The sequence below is a fragment of the Acartia tonsa genome, chromosome 14, assembly GCF_053477335.1.
Source record: "Acartia tonsa isolate MP-2025a chromosome 14, ASM5347733v1, whole genome shotgun sequence".
NCBI classification, from domain to species: Eukaryota; Metazoa; Arthropoda; class Copepoda; order Calanoida; family Acartiidae; genus Acartia; species Acartia tonsa.
In genome coordinates, this window is record NC_137273.1 from 1,226,256 (window position 1) to 1,250,720 (window position 24,465).

General features: G+C 35.1%; 2 protein-coding genes across 3 annotated transcripts in view; one reads left to right on the forward strand and one right to left on the reverse strand.

The window, feature by feature from the left end:
- Window positions 1–1,108: 1,108 nt before the first annotated feature.
- On the reverse strand, window positions 1,109–9,441 carry LOC145306238 (uncharacterized). Its single transcript, XM_080148301.1, has 5 exons — window positions 9,342–9,441; window positions 7,163–8,069; window positions 6,327–6,462; window positions 5,628–5,878; window positions 1,109–3,372 (listed from the first exon to the last, which is right to left on the reverse strand). Exons 1-5 carry the CDS (start codon window positions 9,351–9,353, stop codon window positions 1,343–1,345), a joined length of 3,336 nt encoding a protein of 1,111 aa, XP_080004427.1. The 5' UTR covers window positions 9,354–9,441; the 3' UTR covers window positions 1,109–1,342.
- A 12,782-nt stretch (window positions 9,442–22,223) lies between these two features.
- The window catches only part of LOC145306160 (uncharacterized), a 287,293-nt gene continuing 285,051 nt past the window's right edge, over window positions 22,224–24,465 (forward strand). For both annotated transcript variants that reach the window (XM_080148139.1, XM_080148138.1), the window contains exons 1-3: window positions 22,224–22,336; window positions 23,105–23,196; window positions 24,396–24,425. In XM_080148139.1, the coding sequence (XP_080004265.1) occupies window positions 22,288–22,336; window positions 23,105–23,196; window positions 24,396–24,425 (171 nt within the window). In that variant the 5' untranslated portion in view covers window positions 22,224–22,287. The remainder of the gene's footprint in view (window positions 22,337–23,104; window positions 23,197–24,395; window positions 24,426–24,465) is intronic.

A 24,465-nucleotide genomic window follows, 5' to 3' on the forward strand; every position in this document is an offset into this window, starting at 1 on the left:
ATATTATTAAAATGCCCAAACGTTTCAAACCTTTAAAAACATTTTATGATGTTATAATTGTCTTATCAATTTAAACTTGGAATGGTAATTCCTGGAGAAATTAGGTACGATATTAACTTGATTCACAAGACTAACAGATATGAAATTATAAGCGAAGCATTTATATGAATGAACAAGGATGACAACATCCATAACAGCGAAGCACTGAAATGGTAGGACAAACGGACATTAACACTTGAATAGTGTCAGAACTGAATAATCAGAATATTAATTTATAAGAGTCAAAGCAAAGTTGAAAGTAAATTTGTTAAAAAACTGCTTGATACAGGATAATGTTTATGGACATAACTACATTTTTAGGACTTGATTATAGAGTTGCTTCGCTTATAATATTGTACTTTTTTGTCACAGGAATCAATATACTAAAAATAAGATCAATCAGATAATTAGATCACATAAAAATTAGTTGTTAAAAAAGTTTATAAAATCAACATGTTTAAAATGGAAGTAAGGACATTCTGGTAATGATTGTATAGTTGTTGCCACGCTTTCTAAATCGTACCTAACTACTAAAGGAATCATCATGCAAAGTTTGAAATCGATAGGAAAATTCTAACATACCTAAATTAACGAAAAAATCTATCCGTTCCAGACGTACGGACGGACCGACCCTAATTATAGTAAAGCTTCGCTTTTAAAAAGTTTAAAATAGTAAAAATTTAACAATTAAATTTAGATAATTTTAGGTTATATATTTACAGAATTGAAACTTTAACATTGTGTTAAATTAGATTAAATTGATGCTATATATTTGTTAATGTTCGTATATTTAACCTTCTAATCTATTTAGCTTCGCTATACATGTTTACCTCCTAGTACAAAGTTACTGGTAAAGTATCTCTATAAACGAATCCTAAAAATGTATGTATGTCTTTTAACAGTATCCTGTATTTATGGCAACAAATTTACTTACAAGTTTCTTTAGACTTTTACAAATTTACATTCTGGTTTTTCAGTTGACATTATATAAGAGTTAATTTGGTTTGTCCTACCATTCCAAAGCTTCACTTTAATTTATGTTGTCATATTATAAATTAATGAAAAGCAATTTCTTGTCATAATATTTATTTCTCTTTCATGTTTATGACATATTTATTTACTAATTCAGATTAGGATCTGATTTTTTAACACATCTTACTGAAAATTTGTACATAAAAAATTAAATTACATTACAATTATTGTACCAAAATTGACATTATAAACAATTTACTGTATACTACAATATTAAATTTAGCCTGGGAACTGAACAAGTGAAATTCACCAGTTCCCGTCCAAATACTTTTTATTTAAGTTCAAAATTTGCCATATAGGCTGAGGCTGACTTGCCACAAGCACTGTCTGGTGAGTAATCAGGGTTGTTGGCCACAGCGTCTAGGAAGGCAATACCAGCCGCCTGGTTGGACTTAGCCTCCGACTTGCCGCCCATGTATGCCTCAAAATAGGCGTCCATCGAGGCGGCGCACACTGGATCAATCTGTCTGTTGCCCTGAGCAACTGCCTCCTGCATGTAGGTGATCATGCCCATGGCGTTGGGGTAGCTGGGGTAGTGCTTGATCTTGTCGGTGTACACAAGGGTGGCGGCCAGGCAGGCAGAGTCGGCAGGGATAGTGATTCCCTTCTTAAATTCTTGGAAGAATGCTTGGGCCGCCATCATGTTGGCCTTCAGCTCTCCTTCGCCGTTCTTGTGGGCAGTAAAGAAGGCTCTGGTGGCTTCGGCACAAGCAGGATCATACTCCCTCTTGTTTCCGTTCTTTGCAATGATGTGGTCAATAAAGGCAATCATAGCCTCGGCATTAGGTCCACTGGGTTTACGATCAAGTGTTTCATAGTAGGCTTTGGTGGCAGCAACGCATGGTGAGTCGGCAGGAATGTCCATGCCCTGGTTGTAGGCATCAAAAAAGCCTTCAGCAGCAGCTAGGTTAGCAGCGGTTTCAGAGGCACCAGCTTTGTAGGCAACCCAGTAGGCTTTCATTGAGGCTGCACACACAGGATCCGGCTGTCTGGATCCATCACCTATCATCTTGGCCATAAAGGCTTCCATAGCGGCCTTGTTGGGTGGGCTGGGGGGTGTTTCAAGGGCCTGGTAGTATGCCTTGGTAGCAGCGGCACAGGGAGAATTAACTGGCACCTTGGAGCCCTTGGCAAACTCCTCCATAAAGTATTCAGCACCCATTCTGTTGGATTCTAGCTCACCAGCCCCGGCTTTCCATGCCTCCCAGTAGCCCTTCAGGGATGCGGCACACACGGGGTCAGCAGTACGAGATCCGTTGCCACTGATCATCTTGTCCATGAAAGCAACCATGGCAGCCTTATTGGGGCCGGAAGGAGGATTGGCCAGATTGGTGTAGTAGGCAACTGTTGCGGCAGCACATGGAGAATCAGCCGGCAGGGATGATCCCTTGGCAAACTCTTCCAGGAAAGCTTCTCCAGCAGCCCTGTTGGATTCCAATTCTCCCTTGCCATCCTTCCAGGCTGCCCAATAGCCACGCAGGGATTCGGCACACACTGGATCTTGGCTTCTCTTACCACCATCACTTGAGATCAGCTTGTTCATAAATGCCTCCATAGCAGCACGGTTGGCGGGGCTGGGTGGCTTGGGGATAGCTTCCCAGTAGGCTCGTGTAGCAGCAGCACAAGGAGAATCAGCAGGGATGGTGGATCCTTTCACATATTCCTCAAGGAAGGCTTCGCCGGCAGCTCTGTTGGCCGCCAATTCAGTGGCACCCTTGTAGTAGGCGTCCCAGTAACCACGGGTAGAGGCAGCACATACGGGGTCAGGTGTTCTTTTACCATCAGCAATCATTTTATCCATGAATGCTTCCATAGCCGCCTTGTTGGGTCCAGACGGGGGGTTGGGGAGGGCGGCATAATAGGCTCTAGTTGAAGCGGCGCAGGGGGAATCAACTGGAATATTGGATCCCTGAGCAAAGGCCTTGAAAAAGGCTTCGGCAGCAGCAAGATTGGCGGTCAGTTCATCAGCTCCGTTCTTGTAGGCGTCCCAGTAGCCGCGCAGGGAAGCAGCGCAGACTGGATCAGGCTCCCGCTTGCCGCCGGCAATCATTTTGTCCATAAATGCCTCCATGGCCGCCTTGTTTGGTGGGCTGGGTGGGTTGGGAATAGCGGCGTAGTAGGCACGAGTGGCGGCAGCGCACGGAGAATCGGCGGGAATGCTGTCCTTGCCCTTGAGGAACTCATCAAAGAATGTTTCGGCGGCGGCGAGGTTGGCCTGCAGTTCAGTGGCTCCGCCCTTCCAGGCGTTCCAGTAGCCGCGAGTTGAGGCAGCACAAACAGGGTCAGGTTGACGTTCACCACCTTAAACAAAAAAATAGTTAGAACTTTTGCAACAAAATTTATGAAAATATACTTTTAGGATTTAGAAATTTCTTTAAATTTCTATTCCATGATAAAAAAAAAGTTTTTATCAATATTTCCTGAATTTTTGAAAATATTTTTTTTATCAATAAAAATTTGGCACCTCCCAAGATAGTAATAAACCAGGGATCTAAAGGGATGAGACAATGGCTGAATAAATGATGCACATCTCCAATTATGATTCACCAAATTATCCCTTATGTAGATTACAATTAGTGGCTGAAACGATTGGACACTTAACTTAATGAAATAACCAATTAAGATTTAATTAGAGTTGCCTAAGGTGGTAAGCCAACAAATAAGAAAACGTTATTATAAAACTCTGAAGTCTAGTGTTGGTCATGCAAGAAAAATATTATAAGACAAGTGAACATTATTTTTCAATGTCCGTTTGTGAATCTGTCATTTCATATTTGTGCTTCTCGCCTTCTTATGGATGTTGTCATCCTTGTTTATTCAATATTTTTTTTTATTTTCTTATCCTGAAAGTTGAAAAGTGACTTTTATGATAAAATTATGGCGATTTAAATTGACTTTAATCATGTTTTGTTTGTGTCTTTATGTCAGGGAGGGAGGGGACATTGAACTGTAAATTACACTGGTACTCAAAATAGTATAAAAATGTTTTCTTATTTATTGGCTCAACAACTTTAGAGACTTTTATTGCATTTTAAATTGGTTGGTTTATTAAATTAAGCGTCAAACCCAGGACGGGAGAAGACACTGAACTGTAAATTACACTGGTACCCAAAGTATTATAATAATGTTTTCCTATTCGTTGGATCACCAACTTTAGAGACTTTTATTGCATTTTGATTGGGTGGTTTTTTAACTTAAGCGTCCAAACTTAGGGAGAGAGGGGACATTGAACAGAAAATTACCCAAAGTTTTATAACTATATATCTTACTTATTGACAACTTTGGTGACTTTTCGTGAATTAGATTGGTTTGTTCATTAAGTCACTAGTACCCAAAATATCATAAAAATATTTTCTTATTAGTTTGTTCAACAACTTTAGATACTTTTATTGCATTTTGAATTGGTTGGTTTATTACAATAAGCGTCCAAAACACTTAGAAGGGGTAAATTTGTAAACCAGCATTTGGGTTGTACGTACATATATCAATTTATTAGCCATTTCTGATCTCAGTTTTCGCGATTTCAGAAAAATTTATCATTATAGTATATCAAATTAAATAATCTTGCACGAATCGCTTTTTGTCTTATAGAGAATATAAGTAAATGAAAATGCGAAAACTGAGATCTGAAATGTGCGTCACCCTTTCAACACTGCGCATGTTCCGCGTACATCCGCGAGAAATGTCCATCCAATTATGATCTTAGAAGGGGTGTAAGTGGTAATTTGAAAATTCAAATAGATTATAACTGCTAGTGTAACTTATTTAACAATTTTTATGTTTTTTTTTATCATTACAGAGCTAATATAGATTTATTAATTAGATATTGAAAAAAAATTATAAATAAATCTATATCTGTTCAAATTTGTAATTAATTTTTTTTCAGATAAATCACCCAACTTATCAAGGTTTAAATAAACTTATTTCTCATAAAAAAAATAAGAAATAAATTATGTTTATAAAAATAAACAATAGTAGGGAAACGTTAACCTTAACCCCCACCATATTCCGTGTTATTTGTTAGATACTGGATTGATAACATTTAAAATAAATCTTTAATCGCGCCATTTAGATTTCTAAACATCAAAATTTATTTAAAAATCGCCCAACCTATAAAGATTAAATTATTAAAATTGCAAAGATTTTGAATTAAGAAAACTGAGTTTCTACTCTTTAAAAAGCCTTATTTGTTGGTTGAACAACTTTGGGGACTTTTATTGAATTTTGATTTGGTGGTTCATTAAGTTGTTTGTCCAAACGTTTAAACCACTAACTGGTATCTACTGATTAGAAGGGGAATTTTTGTGAATCATCATTAAAGGTTGTATATTAATGTATTGTTACAATTTCCATTAATTAAAAAAAAGTATAAGAATTCAGGGATCTAAAGGGATAAGACAATGGCCGATAAAATGATCCAATGATGATACACAAAATTTCCCTTTCCTGTAAACTAAAATTATTGGTTGAAAAGAAAAGTTGGGATCTAACATTAAAAGTACCCAAAGTTTTAATAATTTTTTTATCAAACCTTGGGCACTTTCATTGAAATTTACCTGAAATCATCTTGGTCATGAAGGCTTCCATAGCGGCTTTGTTGGCGGGGCTGGGCGGCTTGGCCACCGCCTTGTAGTAGGCAATTGTGGAGGCGGCGCATGGCGAATCGGCGGGGATACCGGCGCCCCCCTTGGCAAACTCATCAAAGAACGCTTCGGCGGCGGCTAAATTGGCCTCAAATTCAGATTTTCCGGCCCTGTACGCGTCGAAGAATCCCTTGGCAGATCTGGCACACACTGGGTCAGGCTGTCTAATAATAGGTAGAAAGTTGTTAGATAAACATATTAAGGTAGTATAGATAGATAGATAGTTAGTTATTTTGATAGATGGATATATAGATGGATAAATAGATAGATATTGATGGATGGATATATAAATAGATAGATGAATATATAGATAGATAGATACATTGATGGTTAAATAGATAAGATGTATAGATGAATTGTAGATGATTAGATAGATATTTTGATAGATAAATAAATATGGTTAGATTTATTATATATTGGCTGAAGATACCCATGGATCTAAAGGGAATAAGACAATTGTTGATAAATTAATGTATATCCAACATGATGATACCCAAAATTCCCTTCTGTAGATAAAATGTTATGGTTGAATCGTTTAAACACTCAACTTAGTTAGAGTCCCCAAAGTTGCTAAGCCATGAAAATGTTATAGATAGATATATATATAAATACCTGGCACCGTCCTTGATCATCTTGTCCATGAAAGCCTCCATGGCGGCCTTGTTGGGCGGGCTTGGCGGGGTGTCGATGTTGGCGTAGTAGGCTCTCGTAGCGGCGGCACATGGCGAGTCAACAGGCACGGTAGATCCTACAATATAAACAACAGATTAACTAACAGGAAACTTGGAGGAATATTTGTTCTGCTGGGTCCAGGAACCTTGTAATAATCCCAGTCCACCAATATTATTCATGAACTGCACAAAAAAAACAGATTAGCTTATGGAAAATTTAAAATATATATAAAACCGATTGATATACGGAAAAAAACATGTATAAACATAGTATTAGACAATTTTAAACGAACATTAGGGTTAAAAGTTTTCTTAGCAGGTCCTTCAGCCTCTCAGGGCTTCCAAAACTGTTTTTTTATTTTTATTTTATTATTATCTTACAATTAAAAATATTTCAATTTCACACAAAGTGCCTGTTAAGCACTGTCAAACCCTCCCCATTTGAGAAAAAATAATAGAGGGAGGTGGATACTTTTTTCTCTTGCCAAATCCCAGCAGTTTGCCCTAACCCTGACCTAGAGTAAAAAAATAACAAAATTGCAACAAGACAGGAATCTAAAGGGAAAAGACAATGAAAATTAATTTGATGTACATCCCCAATGATGAAGCACAAAATTTTCCTTTTGTATCTTGAAATTAGTGGTTGAAACGTATGGAAACTAAACTTAATGAATCAACCAATCAAAATTCACTAAAGTCCCCAAAGTTGTTATGTCAACGAATAAGAAAAAGTTATTATAAAACTTTGGGTGAAAGTTCCCAAAATATTTACTATACCTTTAGCAAACTCAACAAGGAAAGCTTCGGCCGCTGCAAGATTGTTTGTGAGCTCATCATTTCCAGCATCATACGAGGTGAAGAAGGCCTCTGTTGACTTCCAACAGATGGGATCATAGCTGAACTTCTGTGTGGAGAATGTCTTGTCAATAAATGCCATCATGGCGGCTGCATTGGGCGGGGATGGTTTCTCGGGCAGTGCATGGAAAAATGCCTTAGTGGCGGCAGCGCACGCCGGGTCCCTCACGTCATCGCCGCGTTGGGCTGCCTTGATTAGGGTGCTAGCGAAGGAGTTGGCCGCGATTCTGTTGGCCTCGGCGTGGGATTTTCCATCAACAACAGCCTTAACATAATCAACGCCTGACACAGCACAGGGATTTCCATTCTTAACATTGGGATGGTTCTTCATGAATGCGATGGCCGAAGCAAGGATAGGGTCTTGACCCTTCTTTTCAGCGTTCTGCCAGGCTTGGATGGAGGCCTCGCAAGCGCTGCCCGAATCAGCCTTCTGGCCCCGGTTATGTTCCTGAATGAAGACGCGTGTAGCCTCAGCGTTGGCCTCCTCGGGCGTAGCCCCGTTGAGGATCATCTCCAGGAATGCCTCGGTGGAATGGGCGCAGATATCATTACTGGCAATCTGGTGCATGTACTCGAGAGCGGCGGCAGCCGATGGGGATTTGGAGTTGCGCTGTGCAACGATGCGCGGGTCGAGGTTGAGCTTTGTGTTGAGCGCCTTCTGCACGTAGGGCTCGGGATCGATGTAGTCGGGGGAACGGTACTCGGCCGTGAATCTGTCCGAGTAGACGGAGTTGGTGTCGGAGAAGCCGTGGAAATTTTGTGCGTAGTGGGCTGTGCGGGGAAACTGCGGGCTGGAGAGGCTGCAGCCCACCAGCAGGCTAGTCAACACCTGGAAAAGTTTGGATTAATTATGAAATTATGATACACAAAAATACCCATTCTGTAAATTACAATTATTAGTTAAAACATTTGAACATTGAACCTAATAAACCAAACAATCATAATTCAATAAAGTCCCCAAAGGGGTTAAGCCAACGAATAAGAAAACGTTGTTATAGAATTTTGTGGACTAGTGGAATAAACAGTCCAAAGTTAATCACAAAGAAAATAGGAAATCCAAAAATTTAAAGTAAAAAAAGCTAAATTTCATTTAGATATACACACCTAAAAGCTGGTAGAAAAAAAACTATAATACTTTTTTTTCAAACAGTCACAAAATGACTATTAAATGTTTTTTAAAATAGAAAAATTAAATATAATTATTTTTCACCATATAGGAATTTTTTGCATCATGCCTTATTTTTAAAAAAAAATTCCAGATTACGAATACACACAATTTTGAACGAATATTAGAATAAAGTAAATAACAGTTTTTGGTCCCACGGGGTTAACAAAAATTGATCTTATCATTTTTATTTTAATATCCATGAAAAGCTGTCTATGAATCAATGCGACAAATAACTAATAACTTTTCAACCAAAACTTAAAAACAATTTATGTTTTTAAGTGCTTGATTTGTGCTTTTTAACAAAACCGAAATAGAAAAATTTTATACTATAAACATTTATAATAGTAAGATTTCCCAACTCTTAAAATCTTTTTTCAACAAATTTTAAAGACTTTAAAACTCGCTTTTTACATTGGTTAAAAAACTTTAGGCACTTCTATTCAATTTTGATTAGTTGGTGTACAAACTTTTGAACTAATAAGTTTAACAAACAGAAGTGGTTACTATTTGGTACATCAATTTATCGTCAATTGTCTTATCCCTTAAGACACCCTGCCTGAAATCTTCTAAGTTTTTTATTGCTGCGCTTCTTATAAAAATACTGTTCTGTAAAATTAAGGATGGCAAAAACCATTTGTAACGTATAACAAAAATAACATGGACTGAGACAAACGGACAAAGTGAGTTATAAAGCAGAAGTTCAGTTGTCATAACAATAAGAAAAACATAAAACATTTATGTCTTTGAAAGCCGTACAAAACAAAGTATAAGCTAGGCGCAAAAATCTCATAGAAAACTTTACTGAAAATTTCATCAGCCCATCTTCGATAGCAGCCGATATAATCATATTTTCCTCCACCATGGCGTTACAGACTGACGGACAGACAAAGTAAAAAATAGAGTAGCTTCGCCATCAATAAAAATGATACATACCAAGGGTTTCATTCTGTATGTATGTCTTTTAAGAAATTATAATTTCTCCAATTATATCTTTCCTCTTTGGTATACTATATCAAACTAATTTGATTTCCTCAATGACCCCCGGCTTTATATAAGACTCACTTTTCGTTCGCGGATTTTTTTGGGGACGTTGTGTGTGTGTGTGTTTGTGTGTGTGCGTGTGTGCGTGTGTGTGTGTGTCACATGTCATACTATGCCTATGGTGCGATGTAGATAGAGCGTGGTGTATATATATGTGTACAAAATTATATATTTAGTATAGGGTAATTATATTTTATTTATCTTTCGAGAGAGAGATGGCCTATAATAAGCCATTTTAGCCAGGGATCTAAAGGGATAAGACAATAGCTGATAAATTGATGTACAACCTCAATTATGATACACAAATTAACCATTTTGTAGATTAAAATTAGTGGTTTAAATTCAACTTAATGAATCAACCAATCAAAATTCACTAAAGTCCCCCAAGTTGTTAAGCCAACAAATAAAAAAAACGTTATTGCAAACCTTTGGGGACTGGTGTAATTAGCAGCCCATTTCCCCCCTCTCTCTCTGGTTTATTACACTGGTCCCCAAAGTTTTATAATAACGTATTCTTATTCGTTGGTTTACCAACATTGGCGACTATTGAATTATTGAGGATCCAAATGTTTCAACCTTCCAGTGTAATCTACAGAAGGGGTAATTTTCATCATTTAATCATCATTCAGGGAGTTCATCAATTTATCGGCCATTGTCTTATCCCTTTAGATCCATGAATTTTTACCCTCCTAAATAAAACTTTAAATGGACATTTTAGATAAAAAAAAATGTGTACATCCATTTTAGGTTTAATAAAACCTATTTTATAAATTAGATATTTTTAAAAGCGAAGTTTTTCTAAAATAAGGGTAGGTCCGTACGTCCGTCTGTAACGGATAGCTTTTTTCGTTAATTTAGGCATGTTAGAATTTTCAAACTTTGCATGGTGATTCCTTTAGTAGTTAGGTACGATTTAAAAAGCGTAGCAACTCTATAATCATTACCAGAATGTCCGTACGTCCATTTAAAACATTTTTTTTACTTTTTTAACAACAAACTTTTTTATGTGATATAATCATCCGATTGATCTGATTTTTGGTATATTGATTCCTGGGACAACAAAATATAATGTTATAAGCGAAGCAACTCTATAATCAAGTTCAAAAATGTAATATCCTGTATTAAGCAGTTTTTCAACAAATTTACTTACAATTTTGCTTCGATTCTTATACATTTGTATTCTGATTATTCAGTTCTGAAAGTTTACAAGTGTTAACGTCCGTTTGTCCTACCGTTTCAGAGCTTCGCTTTTATGGATGTTTTCATCCTTGTTATGTATGTTATTTATAGGGAAGCTTCACTATAGTCCTGAATGTTTGCCCATATTTCTAGTTATTTATCGCATCGTATTATAGACAGTTGTCCTCGAATATTTAAATAAAAAATATTGAAAGCAGTTTAGTTACCTCCTAAGCGTTTAAAACGTTTTATGGTGGTTTCTCTGAAAGCAAGGTATGATGTAGAACTTTAATTAGTTACCAAAAAGTCCGTCAGTCCATTTTTTAAAGCGAAGCTTTTCTAAGGGGCCAGTCCATCTGTCTGTTCATCATTTAGGTATGCTTGAATTGTCTTATAGATTTCAAACTTGTTATGCCAATTCCTGTAATAGTTAGGTAGAATTTCGGAAGCGTAGCAACTCTATAACCATTACAAGAAAATCCTTCTTGGGCATATTTTAAAAAAATTTGGACAATAATTTTTTTATGGTAAAAATAAAATCATTCTGTTCATCTGATAATTATTAATAATGATTCCCAGAACAACAAGGTACAATATTATAATCGAAGTCCTTAAAATGTAAGTTTGTCCTGCATTTAATAGATTAAAAAAAAACTGGATCTGTAAAGTGTGATAAAATTGTCGGATCTTTGTGAAACTTCGTATTTACAAATTTCATATTTTTTGGATAAATTATCATACTTAGGTTATTAAAAGCAAAGCTTTTCTATAATTAGGGTCGGCCAGTCCGTCATTCCTTACGTCCGGAACGGATAGCTTTTCATTAATTTAGGCATGTTAGAATTGTCCCATCGATTTCAAATTTCTGTTATTACTAGAATGTCCGTACGTCCATTTTAAAAATGTTGATTTTTTTCTTTTTTAACAACAAATTTTTATGTGATCTAATTGTCCGATTGATTTGATTTATGGTATACTGATTCCTGAGACAACAACACACAACATCATACGCGAATTAACTCTATAATCAAATCCTAAAAATGTTAATATGTTCATAAAAATTATCCTGTATTTAGTATTTACATAGTTTCTCAACAAATTTACTTACAATTTTGCTTCGGCTCTTATACATTTATATTCTGTAAAGGGATAAGACAACGAACGATAAATTAATGTAAATTTCCAAGGTTAAATAGATTAGAACCAACCAATCAAATTAAAATAAAAGTATCAAACGTTTTCAGGCAAAATAATAAGATAATAAATTAAAGAATTTTATTATGAAACCTTGAGGACTGGTGTAATATACAGTTTAATGTCCCCTCCCACCCTGATTCTATTTTAGATGTACTATGATGGCTTCGCTCATAGCCCCTTAACAAATAAGAAGGTTTGATAATATTTTATTCTCCCCCCGCCCTCTGGGTATTTTTCTTGGGGGCATGTCTCTTTGAAGGGCGAGAATTTGCTCAATAAAGTTTATTTTATTGACCTTAAAGGGAGACATACTCCGATCTAACTGCTGAAAGACTGCCACAAGTAATCCCAATAGCCGAAATTTGAAGCCTTCAGCTTCATTATTCGTTGGAAATACAAAATAATCAGAGTTTCTGTTTATAAAACTTTGGGTACCAGTGTAAAATACAGTCCAATGACCCCTGCCTTCCTCAAAAATAATGACTTTGCATCGTAATAAGTTACGGCTGTTTTGAGCCAGGGCATTTCCTCATCCTTTTACTGTTAATATCGCGCAGTAGTATGGTACATTTTTTAACGTCTTTAGTAGGGTTGGGCCGGATATCCGGTGTGGCCGGATAGTTTCAATATCCGGTATCCGGATATCCGGTGTGGCCGGATATCCGGCCCAACCCTAGTCTTTAGGTATGGCGAGATTCGAACTTGTTACCTTCGCTTTGTGTTTCGCATCTGTTTTAAGTAGATTTTTAGGAAAAGACATGTACAATATTTTAACCAAATAATTTTAATCTACAGAAGGAGTAACTTTTTGGGGATAAACATCATATAATCGTCCATTGTCTAACACCTACCCTACTAGTTCTCAAAGTTTTATAAACTCGCACTCTCATTTGTTGGCTTGAAAACTTTGGGTACATTTGTTAAACTTGATTGGTTGGTTAAAATAAGTTGTACTGTCCAAACTTTTCAACAACACATTTCAATCCACAGAAGAAGGTAAAATTATGTTTATTTTCATTGGGGATGTAAATCAATTAATCGTCCATTATCTTATCCCCGTTGATTGTACATAAATCTAACAACATCAAAATGGGCCCAGAAATACAGAAACAGAATCTTTAAAAATATACAGAAAGGAAGGGGAAGGGGGTAGGGTGGAGGGCAAAGTGTCAAAATGAAAGGTAATAATTAATTACACCCATTTTATTACCAGGGAGGGAGGGGACAATGGGCTGTTTATTACACAAGTCCCCAAAGTTTTATAATAATGTTTTCTTATTTGTTTGTTCATCAACTTTGGAAACTTTTATTCAATTTTGATAGGTAAGTTCATTAAGTTGAGTATCCAAACTACAGAAGGGATTTTTTATTATTATCTTTGGGGATGTACATCAATTTATCGGCCATTGTCTTATCCCTTAAGATCCCTGAAATTTATTGCTACTGCACGTGTCGTCTTTTTTCGTTTTGGCCTCACATTTGAAGCCACTATGGTTTCATACAGCGAAAGTTTTCCTCACATGTTCCACCACGGATGTTAAGGGATAAGACAATGGACGATAAATTGATGTACATCACCTACGTTGTTTATATAGTTTCTCCTACTTTAGATTGAAAGTATTAAAAACCAACTAATTGTAATTAAAAATAAAAGTACCCAAAGTATCTGACAAACTTGATTATAAAACTTTGGGTACCAATTTCATTTAAAGTCCAATATTCCCTTCAACCCTATGTTTCACAAAGTGTTAAGGCCAAGGTTTGTAAAGTAGAGTTGGAAATTTAAAAGTGTCTTTTATCTTGTGAAGAAATATTGATGTACATTCCCAATAATGATAAACAATAATCCCTTCTGTAGAATAGAATTATTGGTTAAAATATTAGGACACTAACAGTTTGAAACCTACCAATTGAAACTTACCAGTTTTTGTGTTTAAAATTTTTGATATCAGTTTAATATACAACTGAAATATCTCCCAAAAACGAAGGTGTCATTGAGGGAGGGGATATTGGACTATTATTTACATTCTCCTATTTATATTCTTCTTCATTTGGATAAAATTTTGGGCACATTTATTAGATTTTGAAGGGGGGGGGGGGGGGGAGTTAACTCTACAGGGCCTATACCTATATTAGGTAAAATTGCTGTATACTACAAAAGAAAACTATCCCAAAAACAAACAAAATTATAAAATTGTGGGGTAAGAAATCCTCTATTTGATAAATACCTTATATTTTATCAAAGGAGGGAGGGGACATTGTGCTGTTTATTACACTAGTCCCCAAAGTTTTATAATTACATTTCTTATTCACTGATTTTTACATTACTTTGGGGTCTTTTATTGAATTTTGAGTGGTTGGTTTATTGAGTTGAGTGTCCAAACGTTTCACTTACTAAATGTAATCTACTGGAGGGGTAATTTTGTGTACCATCATTGGGTATGTACACTAATTTGTCTGCCATTGTCTTACCCCTGTAAATCCCTGATTTTTATCGTAGCAAATTCAACAATATTAGTATAATCCCATTATCAGGCATTAGAGTTGAATTGTACACTATTTTTCTATGTACAAAAACTGTACGCTTTAATTCAAGTATTTGTATTTGTTGGACATACTCAATCAAATGAACATTCTTATATGTTTGCAATTTTGAGCATGTTTTTAATAACTTTATAAGGTGATATTTTTAAAAGGAATTATTGGTTTACAGAGAACAAAAAAATACCTTTTTTGAAAAAGAAAACAATATTTTTAACAGGGAAAATAATAAAACAATGATAACAATATCCATAAAAGCCTAGCTTGGGAACAGTATAAGAATAATGATGCAAAGTTTACAGGACAACTTATCATGTCTTAATTAATAAAAAAGAGCTAACTGTTACACGAAAAAAGCTGACCATTACATACAGACATATGTACAGAAAGACTAGCCCTAATTATAGAAAAGCTTCACTTTAAAAAGGAAATTGCAATAATTGTTATCTTCACAAACACAAAGCTACTTTAAAAGTATATGATGAAAACAGTATCTATTTTTTAGAAAATTGCCTAATTTGATTTTTCAATAAGTGTAAAAACAATTGCAATTGAAAAGAAATAGAAAATAGTTATTTTTGCATTGTATTTTAAACAGCTTTCTGCAGATGTGAAATGTACAGTTAAAAGATTAAAACCAATTTTTTAGCCTCAAGATGCAGAAGGCACAGGCTAAAAAAATGGTTTTAATCTTATGATTGTACATTTTTATATTCATAGAAAACTGGATATAATACAATGCATACATAATTTTTTTGTATGAATGAGAACCAGTTCTAGTCTACTTGAGATCAATCAGTTTAGAATGATTATGAGAAAGTATAATATTTAATAATTTTTTTTAAAAATCAAGCGTTGGTTAATGATATTTACATTATTATTAAGTTTCAAAAACGCACGGTTAGATATAGCCTTCTCAATTCTATAAAATAATAACCATATTTGCAAAAAATCGTAAGAAAACAACGATATTCATACTAGTTAAAATTAATATAAGTTTAACAAAAAAACAGGTTTCCAAATTGATCCATTTTTACTTACACAGCTATGGGGGAGTTGCATGAATGTATTGCAACTGTTAAATTAAAGTTAAAAGTTTTTAGAGACTTCTAATATTCATTGAAAATAATTTTAAATAAGGATGACAACATCCATAAATTAAGACAAAAAGTCATAGTTCAACAAAAGACAAAGTTAGTTAGAGAAATGAATTTAGAATACAGTGATATTGTGAAAGATCCTTGCATAATTTGATAAAATGTTTCTTCAAACTGGCTAATATAACAACACCCCACATATCAGCACCACCCCCCTTTCCCTGACCACAAAGGAACATGTGAATACAGATTAATAGAGCAGCTTTTGCTTTGCTAGTAAATAACTTTTCCTTCATGGCCTCAAAACCAATTGATATCCTCTAAATGAGAAAATAAGCATCATAAAATAAGACCTATTTTGTCAGCCCGGACCTTTTGCACTCTGGAGCTAACACAACTGGTTTAAATCTCATAATGTTTGATTTTAATATATGCGGAGAGCTGTCTTTAATATGATGCGATAACTAACCATTAATACTTTAATAAGTCAACTTTGATCAGTTGTACTCTTGTCATTAATATCGACATGTGAAAATCTGCAAAGCAACCTCAAAAAAAAGCGCGAAGCTTTTCTACAATTAGGGTCGATCCGTACGTCTATAACATAGCTATGATTACTTATTAATGCATGTTTGCATGTTAGAATCGTCCTAACTTTGCAAGATGATTCCTATAAAAGAAAGGTAATATTTAGAAAGATTGGAAACTAGTTTGTACGTCAATTTAAACATTTTTTGAGCTATGTTTTTATGGATGTTGTCATCCTTGTTTTGTATTGGGTTAGTAACTGAAAAGTATGGTTTGTCTGTTTGTTACTAAAATCTCAGAGATCTACAGGAAAAGACAATCAACGATAAATTGATAGACATCCCCAAAGATAGTTAGCAGAATTACTGCATGTGTAGCTTCAAATTATTGGTTAAAATGTTTAGACACTAATATTTTGGAACCTAACAATCAAAATTCAATAAAAAATTATAAAAGTTTTAAGGCAACGTATAGAAAATTTTTTAAAATCTTTGGGTACCAGTGAAATTTACATTCCAATGTCCCCTCTCTCCCCTGCAAATATTCTCAAATAGCTTGACCCAAAATAGTTCCTTAAACTTAATTTTTTTACAGGTCCTTTAATTTGATTTAAGGGATTGGACAATGGAGATATGTAGATAAATGAATCCCACGATTATGAAGAATAAAGTTACCCCTTCAGAAGATTCTTGAAGGAGTAAGGCAGGAATTCCAAATTTTAATTTTAAGGAGGATGTCGATAAAAAAAAGGGATGAAAAAGGGCCTTCAAAATTTTAATTTTTAAGGTGGGGTGTTGATACCCCCTCTATACTCCCCTGGTTGATATACAGGGACGTCCAAGCTTATTCTTTTTTGGGGGTTTAAATGTTTGATGGGGATAATCTATTTTTTTTGAGGGGGGATAAAAGAGGATAAACATCCGTTACACCCAAACACGTGTCTATGTTGATTTAATAACAACAATAAAATTATAAACCAGGCTAATGTACATAACCTACCCTTTTAGACAACATCTCGCGTACTTTCATTGAAACCAAAAAAAACAAGAACGAAATCAAATAATTTTAGCGACGCTACTGAATTTTATCTTATATAAAATTAACATGATGTCTTTCTTTTTGTCTGTAATGTATAGCCTTGGACCACTGGACGGATATGGTTCTCATTTAATGTAATACTTAACATAGGTCCATGGAAGGTTTATAAATAATTTTGGGGTATTCTCCAAGGGAAAGTTCTTAAATAAAAAAAGTAAATCCCACCTTAAAATATGAAAGAAAAGGATCTTAAGGGATAAGACAATAGGGATAAAGTGATGTACATTCCCAATGATGATAAACAAACAATGTTACAACTTTGTGTAAATTTATCTTTATTCCAAAAATCATATTAATTAGTGAAATTGATTATGTTACATTGAAAAAAATTGTGGTCAAAAAAGTTCCAAATGGACTATCTATAATGTCTATGGCGTTTTATAACTTATTTGTTATTGTATCTAGCTTTTATAGGAATCATCTTGGCAGGTTTTAAATTGATAGGGCAATTATAACATGTCTTAATTAACATATGAACGTAAATCCTGACCAATCCTAATTATAGAAAAGCTTTGCTTTTTCAAAAGTATGTTTATCTCACGTGCTTCATGCAATTTGTGTGTGTGTGTGTATGTGTGTGTGTGTATGTGTGTGTGTATGTGTGTGTATGTGTGTGTGTGTGTGTGTGTGTGTGTGAGTTAGAAAACAAGGATGACAACATTTATAAGGGGGAAGCTAAGTCAATCTTATTTAGTATTTAGGATTTAGGATAAGGACATTGGACTGCAAATTACACCGGTACCCAAAGTTTTATAACCACTGCATCTTACTTGTTGGCTTAAAAACTTTGGGTACTTTTGGGGGGTTTTAATTACCTGTTTTCATTCTATTAATTTCCAAACTTTTTTTAATGATTTTAATCTACAAAAGTTTTATTAACATTGAGGATTCATAAATTTATTGTCCATTGTCTTAAATCTTCCCGGGTTTCAGGCTATTTTGGTGAGCTTCATTAATTGTTAGAATCGGCTGCACCCCGGCATCTAAAGTAGTGAGGGCAGGGGTAAGTTTGTTTTAGGAATCATCATCCAAAAAATCAGATGAATATGTTATTCATACAATACATTTTTAAAATTATTGACTTATATAGTTCCTGCACTTTTTAAAATCTACCTAGCTGTTATAGGAATCATCATGCAAAGTTTGAAATAAATATGCCAATTCTAACATACCTAAATCAATAATCTTTGCAGACGAATGGACGGACGGACGTACCGACCCTATTTGTAGAAAAACATAATATAAGATGCAATTAAAACAATTGTATATTAATGTATATCAATAAACTTAATGTGTTACAGAGAGATAAGCCTTTCTTAGGATATGACTTAGTAACATCTTAACCCTAATAAGTCCGGCAGGTTTATTGCAGGGGGGGGGGGAGGGGTTCATTCGCTGAGACCCACTACTACATAAACAAATTAGGTTTACTTCTTTTCACAATCAAAATGTTGATTTTTACCTACAATTTATTTGGAATGATATACCCATCCTTTTTTTTATTATTAGGGTAGGTCCGTCCTTCTGTCCATCCTTAACGGTTAGCTCTTTTCGTTATTTTAAACAGGTTGTGGTTGTCCTATCGATTTCAAACTTTGCATGATGATTCCTGTAACAGTTAGCCAGAAAGTCCAGAAAGTCCGTACAAACATTAAAAACATGCTATTTTATTACTATTTTGACAGCAAATTTTTGTATGTTAGAATTATCCGATTTATCTGATTTTTGGAATACTGATTCCTTTTACATTAAGGTACAATGTTATAAGTGAAGCATCTTTATACTTGAGTCCTAAAAATGTAAGTATATCCTTAAACAGTATCATGTATTTAAGCAGTTTTGCAACAAATTCACTTACAATTTTGTTTAGACTTATGCATTAATATTCTGCTTATTGAGTTATATCCTTCCATTTCAGAGCTTTGATTTTTTGGATGTTTTAGTAAAAAGGCTGCTCTTTAATATACTTTGTCTGTCAGTCAAACCGTCAGTTAGTCTGTAACGCAGAGGGAGAAGTGTGATTTTCTCGGCTGCCATTGAAGAAAGACAGCTGAAACTTTCAGTGAAGTTCCTATAACATATGCGCATCTAATACCTACATTGATTTGTTCGTCTGTCTGTCGATCATGCTTCAAAAAACACAAACCTGTTTTTAAAGGTTTCATGATTTTTGGCACATTCAATTTTTTTCTTTGTTATGATAACTGAACATCTGCTCTATAACTTACTTTGTCCATTTGTCCCTTCTTTGATTTTACTGTGCTTCGCTACTGATGGATGTTGTCATCCTTGTTTAAATTTTAAAATCAAAATTTTATCATTATAATATTTAATTTTTATGGAAGTGGGCAAATTTTATCAGCCATTGACTGATAATAGCAGGGATCTTAAGGGATGACTATTTGATTCACAAGCGGATACGCCCCTAGAAGTCTCTAGGATAATTTAAGCCTTTGTCTGGTTTTAGGCTATTTTTCTACATCTTTTTCCCCATTTGATAGAGGCGCAGCTGCTAATAAATAATAATTTGATACACATCCCCAATGATTACAAACTAAATTACCTATTCTTTTAAAATTATTACTTGGAAATTTTAGATACTAATAGATGAAACAACCAGTCAAAATTTAGTATCCAAAGTTTTTTTTCAACCAACAAATAAGACGGCTATAAAACATTGGGTACCAGCATAATTTACAGTCTACTGTCTCCTCCCTCTCTGGATAGTTTGGACTTTTAGACTTAAATTGGGGTTCTCATTCATTTTTGAAAGCGAAGCTTTTCTATAATTAGGGTCGGTTCGTCCGTCCGTCCCAGATAGATAGCTTTTATTCGTTAATTTAGGCATGTTAGAATTGTCCTATCGATTTCAAACTTTGCATGATGATTCCTGTAGTAGTTAGGTACGATTTAAAAAAGCGTAGCAACTCTATAATCATTACCAGAATGTCCGTACTTTCATCTTAAACATGTTGATTTTTCTACTTTTTTAACAACAAATTTTTATGTGATCTATTTATCCGTTTGATCTGATTTTTGGTAAATTGATTCCTGGGACAACAAAGAACAATATTATAAGCGAAACAACTCTATAATCAAGTCCTAAAAATGTAAGTATGTCCATAAACATTATCATGTATCAAGCAGTTTTTCAACAAATTTACTTACAATTTTGCTTCGACTCTTATACTTTTATATTATAATTATTCAGTTTAGACACTATACAAGTATTAATGTCCGTTTGTCCTACCGTTTCAGTGCTTCGCTTTTATGGATGTTGTCATAGACGTCCAAGGGGGGGGGGGGTAATGGGGCGATTACCCCCCCCAAACGTTTTTGGGGGTGCCGTAGGCACCCCCAAAATTTTTTTCATTTTACCCCCCCCCCCCATTTAAAATTTACCCCTACCCTGGGGGTGCCGTAGGCACCCCCAACCATTTAGGGGGGGTAAATACCCCCCCCAAAATAAGAAACCCCTAATAAAAAAATTTTTACTCCCGGGGTAAAAATTTTGGGGGGGGGGTAAAAAAAAATTTCGGCGCGCTTCGCGCGCCATTTTACCCCCCCCCCCCCAAAAAAAAGTTTGGACGTCTATGGATGTTGTCATCCTTGTTTTTAAAAAAAGATTAAATATGTTTATTTTGTAACACAGCAATGGGTGTAGAATATACATGGATATTATGACAGGGAAAAATTGTCGTTATTAAGCTGCTAACCTGGAACTTATTTATTGGTCAGGTTGTTCATCTATTAGGGGTGTGGGGATGGGGTAAATATGGTGGAATGTGGATTTTGAGTTTTTTAGCCTGCTGCAAGTTTCACTTAAATAAAGAAGATGAAAATTTGGTGTAAAATCCAAGTAATGATGGCAATAACAATTAATTACACTGGTACCCAAAGTTTTATAACACTAACATTAAAACTTTGGGTACTTTTCTTGAATTTTTATTGGTTTGTTCCATACTAGAAATATCCAAATTTTACAACAAATAAATAAATCTACAGAAGGGGTAATTTTGTTTATTATTATTAGGGGCGGCAAAAGTCGACCTTTCACTTTTAATTTTAGTTTAACCCTTAACGTTCGGGAAGGGGGGGGCGTTGAACTCCCTCCCCCTCTGGTTTTTTCTCTTATTTTCTGTGTGTGAAAGATAAAAATATTATAAAGATATTATACCAAAATACTAAAATAATCTCTAGTAGTACATCCTTATATGAAATACAGGTCTTTAAGTCAATTTCAGGTTCCAAGTATGATCCTGCAGGTCCTGATCCTGCAGGTCTCCAGAAATCTTTAAAAGGCTCCTGTGGCCGCAATTTTTGACTTAGAGACTTCAAATTTTAAACTTAAGCTTTTCTTACATGTGACATAACGTATTAAAATTTTATAAAGATCCGCTGCCGTTTTCCCGCTAACCGCCGACTGCGGCGGCTGGCAGCTGCCAAGTACAGCTGCAGCTGCGGCCTAAAAAAAAAAGGTTGTTAAAAGAAAGGGTAAAGGAAGCGAAAATTGTCTTAGACTTATAAAAGGTCGGAAATTTATTATCAAACAGGGGACTTGCACAAAAATTTTTAGCCCTCTAGCTCTAATAGAAACTGAGATAATAGGGGGGGGGGGCGTTGAACGCCCTCCCCCAGACCGATTAAGGTGCGGCAAGGGGCCCGACTGTAAAGGGTTAATAGATAGAGGGGCAATTTCTCTTGGGAAGGTTTAGGTTCTCCTCACCAAAATATCTATAGTTTTTGTGTAAAGGAGCACCCTATCGGTTCAGCGGTGAGCGAGATCTTACAGTTACAAATACACAGACAGACTGTTACTTTGATATGCGTATTAATTGAAGTTTATTAATGTAAAAGCGTCATTAGGTCTTTATCCAGGGAGGGAGGGGACATTGGGCTGTTTATTACACTAGTCCCCAAACTCTTACAATGATATTTTTATTTGTTGGCTTTACAACCTTGGGGACTTTTATTGAATTTATTGATTGATTGGTTTATTTAGTTAAGTGTCCAAATGTTTCAACCACTAATTGTAATCTACAGAAGAGGGAATTTTGTGTATCATCATTGGGGATATACATCAATTTATCGGCCATTGTCTTATCCCTTTAGATCCCTGGCCTTTATCAGTAAGGCAAAGATAATAAAATATTTTTTCTATTGATATTAGTTTTAAAAAGTTAGCTAAAAGAAAAAAAATGAAACTGTTATTTTCACTGTTATTAACATTTGCAGCTATATCTAGTGGTAATTTTGTTTTCATTGTAATAGGGCAACTATAACTAGAGGCCTCTAGGGGCACATGAGGTTGGGAAAGTTAGGGGGGAAATTACCCCTCACATTTTCAATTTTAGTTTAAAAGGAAAAAATTTTTTTTGGGGGGGGGTTATTTTTTCTAGGACGATTTTTCTTCAACTGACTGTTAACCTCCAAAAATAGGGGTATAAACGTTTGCTGGACCTATCAGAAGCTTCACTATAAATGAGAACCAAGTCGGTTCAGCGGTTAGTAAGATCTTAAGCTACACAAACATAGACAGAAAGACATCCTGTTACTATATATATCAAGATTTTTACATAAGTTTGTTATTATATAGTACGATATTTATATAAATTACAAATCATAGAGTTATGAAAAAAATATCAGATGGTTTGTAAAAATAAATACATGCTTTTCTATAATTAGGGTAGATCCGTCCGTCCAGGACAGTTAGCTCTTTCGATAATTTGAACTAGATAGAATTGTCCTATCGATTTTAAACTTTGCAGGGTTATTCTTTTAACAAATAGGTGCGATTTAGAAAGCGTAGTAACTTTATAATCAATAGCAGAACGCCTATTTTAATTTTACTTATTTTTTACTTCTTTGAATACTCATTCCTATTACCACAAGGTATAATGTTATAAACGAAATATCTGTATAATCAGGTCCTAAAAATGTACACATGTCCTTTAAACAGTATCCTGTATATTTGAACATTTGCCACAAATATAGGCATCAAACAATTTATTGCAGGCAGGGGAGAGAGAGTTCAGAGTATAACCACGCATGTGGCGGATTGCTGGAGATGTGGCATAATTGAAGGTCTTGCCTATATTAGCATAAAGGTAATCCATTAGGGATCTAAGACAGAGAGACAAACAGACAGACAAACAGACAGACAAACAGACAAACAGACAGACAAACAGACAGACAAACAGACAGACAAACAGACAGACAAACAGACAGACAAACAGACAGACAAACAGACAGACAAACAGACAGACAATCAGACAAACAATCAGACAGACAAACAGACAAACAGACAGACAGACAAACAGACAGACAAACAGACAGACAAACAGACAGACAAACAGACAGACAAACAGACAGAAAAACAGACAGACAAACAGACAGACAAACAGACAGACAAACAGACAGACAAACAGACAGACAAACAGACAGACAAACAGACAGACAAACAGACAGACAAACAGACAGAAAAACAGACAGACAAACAGACAGACAAACAGACAGACAAACAGACAGACAAACAGACAGACAAACAGACAGACAAACAGACAGACAAACAGACAGACAAACAAACATACAAACAAACAAACAAACAGACAAACAGACAGACAAACAGACAAACAAACAGACAGACAAACAGACAGATTAACAGACAGACAAACAGACAGACAAACAGACAGTCAAACAGACAGACAAACAGATAGACAAACAGACAGACAGACAAACAGACAGACTAACAGACAGACAAACAGACAGAAAAACAGACAGACAAACAGAAAGACAAACAGACAGACAAACAGACAGACAAACAGACAGACAAACAGACAGACAAACAGACAGACAAACAGGCAGACAAACAGACAGTCAAACAGACAGACAAACAGACAGACAAACAGACAGACAAACAGACAGACAAACAGACAGACAAAGGTCTTGCCTATATTAGCATAATGGTAATCCACCAAGAATCTAAAGGGATAAGATAATAGCTGATAAATTGATGTACATCCCCAATGATGATACACAAAATTACCCCTTCTGCAGATTAAAATTATTGGTTGAAACGTTCGGTTAACTAAACTAAAATCAAAATTATTGAAAGTCCCCAAAGTTGATAAGTCAACAAATAAGAAAACATGATTATAAAGCTTTGGGGACTAGTGAAATAAACAGCCCATTGTCCTAGTTGGAAATGGCATTTCCCCAATATTAGTGTCACAAACCTGACATAGCAACAGTAGGAACCATTTTTAATTTCTCTATAATGAAAACTTCTTAACAATTATGTTTTTAGGTCTGTGGTTCAGCTGACTGTTGTCTTTCAAGGAAAACAAAAACATAATTTTGAAAACAAAAACATAATT